At 52.4% G+C, this 4,819-nt stretch overlaps 1 protein-coding gene across 1 annotated transcript; it reads left to right on the top strand.

Annotated features, from left to right (window-relative positions):
- The first annotated feature begins 968 nt into the window (after positions 1-968).
- LOC123135694 (pentatricopeptide repeat-containing protein At2g01860) lies at positions 969-3,106 on the top strand. The gene has a single exon (XM_044554872.1). The coding sequence runs from the start codon at positions 1,347-1,349 to the stop codon at positions 2,766-2,768; it is 1,422 nt and encodes a 473-aa protein (XP_044410807.1). The 5' UTR covers positions 969-1,346; the 3' UTR covers positions 2,769-3,106.
- The last annotated feature ends 1,713 nt before the right edge of the window (positions 3,107-4,819 follow it).

Here is a 4,819-nt window from a genome sequence, read left to right as displayed (position 1 = left end):
GCACATGTTTTATCTTCTTTTTATTAATTTGATTTATATTTCTATAATGGAAACAAACTTTGTTTTAAATTTACAAATGTTCAGCACACATTAAAAAAATGTCAAGAAGTGCTAAAAAATGTTTGCAACTTTTAAAATAAGTCGATAGCATTAAAAAAGTTCTTGACAACTATATTTTTTTCTCGCATTTAAAAATGTATGTGAATTTTTGTAATGCGTGTACAATGTAAAAACAATGTCTGTGTAATGAAAAAAAAATTGTTTCACACATTTAAAAGGTTGTACATGACATTTAAAAAAACTGTTCGCATATTTCCAAAATATATATGGTGGCATTTTTAGAAAATATTCACACAATGTATATTCTTTTGCATAGTACAAAAAAATTATTGTAACATTAAAAATATGTACATGACTATTTAAGAAAATATTCTCACATTTCTGAAAAAATTGTGACATTTTGAGAATATTGAATGTATGCAAATGTTCACGTGGTTTAACATAAATGTTTTTGTGCCATTAAAGAAAATATTCAGCTTGCATTTAAGAAATATTTAACATATGTATACAAAATTTAAAATATGTATTTAAAATCATTCAATGTGTATAATAAAACATTCCACATGTTTATGAAAAATGCATAATGTGGTTTAAAAAATTAAGCATGTGTTGAGAAAAAGAACACATGAAGAAAACCGGTGAATAAATGCCAAATAAAAACGAATATACCCGAAGAAACTGATGAAGAAAAGCAGAAAAAATATAGTAACCCCAAAAAACTGAAGAAACACGATGAAGAAATGTAAATACCAGGCAAAAACGAAGAAAACCGAAAAAACGAACCAAAAGAAACAAACGGAGAATCGAAGGTGTACATCCGTTACTGGGACTGGGCTGCTTGCTGTGGGCGAGCCAGAGCTACATCTCGCGGAGTAGGCGAGATATTAAAAATAATCCATCGGCTGCCTGCTGCTTCTGCCGAGACGACTCGAAGCGAGAAAAAATCAATCCCCACATCCTCTCACGGCAGCGCGGCCTCCCGCTCCCACAAGCGGCGGCCGGCGGGACGGACGTGGGATTCGCGGCGGCGCCGAGCACGCACTTGCAGTGCGCTGCGGCCGTACGCGCTCGCCAGGTCGAGCTGACAAGGCCGGCGGAGCCAGCTGGAGTGGCTGAGGGAGGCCGACCCCCCCGGGCTGCACTCAAGGTGTTCGTCGGATTGCCTCGCCGGTTCAAGCGACCGACCGCGCGGTGCTTTCTCCGTGCCACGTGCCCTCTAGCACGGGTGGTCACAGCACCCAGCAAGGGGCGGGTGGAAGAGGCGAGGAGAGAGTTCTTCGCCGGCCATGTCTTCTCTGGCGAGCTGGCCGCCGCTCTCCGTGCTGCCTGGCGGCATTTCCCTGGCTCCAGCATTGGTTAAGACTGACGGCGCCAAGTTACTTTGCAGCTGCAGGTCTACTGCCCGGGTCTCTTGCGCTGGGTCATCCAACGGAAGTGTCGCCAAGGAATCGGCATACGGTAAGCAGCAGGCGTACGGAGAGGACGCTGCTGCGGATAAGGAAGAGGGTGGTTCAGAATGGAGCAAGGACGAGATTGAAGCCATCTCGGCGCTGTTTGCCCGGCCGATGCGCCAGAAGCCAGTGAAGCCGCCGAACCCGGCGACGCAGCGGCCTCTCCCGCTGCCGCTGCCCCACAAGACGAGGCCGCCCGTCACACCGACACCGACGCAGCACATCCGGCTGGCTTCGCGCTCCATGTTCAGCGACAAGGTGCGCAAGAACCCCGAGGTCCTCGTCGGCATTGCCAAGGAGATCGCCGCGCTCCCGCCGGAGTCCGATGTGTGCAAAGTGCTGGACCGTTGGGTCCCCTTCCTCCGGAAAGGCTCCCTGTCCATGACCATCCGGGAGCTCGGGCACATGGGGCTTCCCGAGAGAGCTCTTCAGACACTGTGCTGGGCACAGGGGCAGAAGGCAGTGCCTCTGTTCCCTGATGACCGGATCCTCGCTTCGACCATCGAGGTTTTGGCGCGCTTCGACGAGCTGAAGATGGAGTCTGCGCTTGAGGAATGCGTCCCCTCGGCGAGCCGCGCTGTCCTCGAAGCCATGGCGAGGGGGTTCATCAGGGCAGGCAAAGTAGGCCTGGCACGCAAGCTCCTTGAACTTGCCAGGATGAACAAGAGGACACTGCACCCGAGCATCTACGCAAAGCTGATTCTGGAGGTTGCCCGGACACCTGAAGGCTATGGGCTCGCTGCTGCACTGCTCGATGAGCTCGGTGAGAGGCCAGACTTTGACCTGCGCCAGCAGGACTGCACAGCTGTCATGAAGGTCTGCATAAAGCTCAGGCGGTACGCAGCCGTGGAGAGCCTATTCAGCTGGTTCAGAGGGTCTGGCGGGAACCCAACTGTTGTGATGTACACCACAGTGATCCACAGCCGCTCCCGTGATGGGAGGCACCGAGAGGCGTTGGCCCTGGTTTGGGAAATGGAACAGGCAAACTGTCTTCTTGACCTGCCGGCGTACCGGGTCATCGTGAAGCTGTGTGTGGCATTGCGTGATCCAGAAAGGGCTTTTCGGTACCTGTCAAGGTTGAAGGACGCTGGATTCGTTCCGACCAGTGACATATACTGTAATTTGATTGAAGGCTATGCCGCAGCAGGGAGGATGGCCAGGTGCCGGCAGCTGATCAGGGAAGCTGAGTCAATCGGCGTGTTGCTGGACAAGAGGCTAATTTCAAGCTTGTCTGAGATGGGTGATAGACGTCCTTGAACCACTGGAAAGTAAAAGTCTGTGGTTGTGTAATTATCTTGAGGCCTTGTTCGGTTTGGCAGGGTTTGAGGAGGTTTGAAAGGGATTGAAGGGGATTAAATCCCTTGCAAGTCAAAATCCTTCTCAAACCTCCCCAATCCCCTTCAATCCCTGTGGCAAGAGGATTAACCGAACAAGGCCTGAGGAGGTAAGACGAGTGGGTTTCTTTTATGTGTTCTTTTCTTAGCGGTTCCATGCTAGACAGATGTATTTGTGATGCTTCATACTGAAATCCGTTTGTCTGAATCTCTTTAACCTGTAAGATTGTGGGTAGTTTAAATTGCTAGCAGTTCCAAATATTTCTTCCTTTCTCTGAACAGTTTGTTAACAAATCCATGTACATTATGTTTGAAGATATCAGGACTAATCCGAACAGATAACTCGGCGTATTCTGAGTTTAGTGAGGTCCATATTAAGCGGCTTCTTGGAAATTGACAAGGAGTCAATGTTTGATCATATTTTATCCTTCTTAAGATGAGCTGAATTGTGCATACAAGGGCACAATTATGTTTTTAGAAAAGGAGGATGACCCCAGCCTCTGCATCTGGGCGATGCATACAACAGTAAGACTGAAGCCACCTTTAAGCAACAACTGTCGCTACACCTATGCAATTGATGAAGGGGCGCTGATAGTCTGGGCTTAATACCAAACAGACATCACAACCAAACCTAAACATCTAAGACCTGAGGTCCCAACCAGAACGCCGGCCTGGTATGGGGCACCTACTAGTCTGGCGCACTCCTCAACCAGGACGCCTCTCGGGTATGGGGCCGCCGCAGCCACCTGCCACGAGTCCATCTTCAGAGCTGTACTGTTGCATCTACCGTGCCAGGTCTCTCTGCCATCGACGCCACCACGACGCCAGACAGCGTCGTCCTCCTGCGCGAGTCCATCCTTCCACATCGAACTCCGAATCTGCACTGCGCCACGCCGTCCAGATCCGTCGCCATTAATGTATGGATGAAGCACCGCTCCACCAAAGAAGTCGTCCGCTGGTCATCTCCAAGAATGCGGCCCCCAAGGAGGTTACGACACATGATTGTCGCCAACATCCGATCAGCTGATCCAGGGTTTCCCCCGAAGGTATTGAATGGAGTTGGGAGCTTCACCTCGATGATGCCTTCATGAAGGAAACGATGATAAGGGCATCGTCATCACCGGCTCCGGCCATCGACCGAAGATCAGGTTTTCACCCGGTTCCGTCCCAAGAAATCCACCCAACAACCTGTGCACCGTCTCGACCGCCTTCAAAGCCCCAGATCCAGCCGCCTAGATCCGGCGACCAACCGCAGCAACAGTGCCACCGTGGGATCCCTGGCGCACCGGCCACTGCCTGAGTGTGCCACCACTGGAGCCTAGGAGGAGGGCTCCCACCCCGCCTCGCCAAGCCGCGAGAGCCGCCGAGAAGGATCTCGCGCGCTCGTCACCGTCTCTGATTCGAACCAATCCATAGCAGATCGCCATCACAGATCCACCTTGGACAGGGACTGCACCACGCCATGCCGCCGCGGGAAGCCCGAGCTTCACCGTCCGCCACCCTCCAGGGCCGCCGCCCCGGGATCCAGATAGAACTTTGCCGCTGCCACCGGCCAAGTTCCGTCACCGCCGACCGGACAAGCCGCCGGTCACTGCAAGACCATGCGAGCAGAGCCAGCCGGCCGACCAACTCCGACGAAGAAGAAAGCCACCACCACCAAGCATAGGGCTGGCGCCCCAGACGTCCTCGTGTTGCAGATCAAGTCCAGGAGCAGTGCCCCGACGATGATTGACATCGGTAGCACAACGAATTAGCCCGACATGAGTCAAGGCCAGATCCGCCGTTGCTGGTGCCGTTCTCCCCCGCCACCGCCACATTACTTCCATGTCGCCGCCGATCTGGCCGGAGAGGAGCGCCGCCTCCCAACCAGATCGAGATCCGAGGAGAAACCGCCGCCGCCGCCACGCCACAAGGGCTTTGTCCTGTGACGCTCCGGGCGACGGCGGCGGAGGGGAGCGGAGGAGGGGCGAGGCT

Source organism: Triticum aestivum, chromosome 6B, assembly GCF_018294505.1.
Source record: "Triticum aestivum cultivar Chinese Spring chromosome 6B, IWGSC CS RefSeq v2.1, whole genome shotgun sequence".
NCBI lineage: Eukaryota > Viridiplantae > Streptophyta > Magnoliopsida > Poales > Poaceae > Triticum > Triticum aestivum.
Note: the sequence above shows the minus strand (reverse complement) of the source record. Positions and strands in the feature narration are given on the sequence as shown.

What these genes read in the sequence shown, in the direction of transcription:
- LOC123135694 (XM_044554872.1), top strand. Translation starts at nt 1,347, where the DNA reads ATGTCTTCTCTGGCGAGCTGGCCGCCGCTCTCCGTGCTGCCTGGCGGC.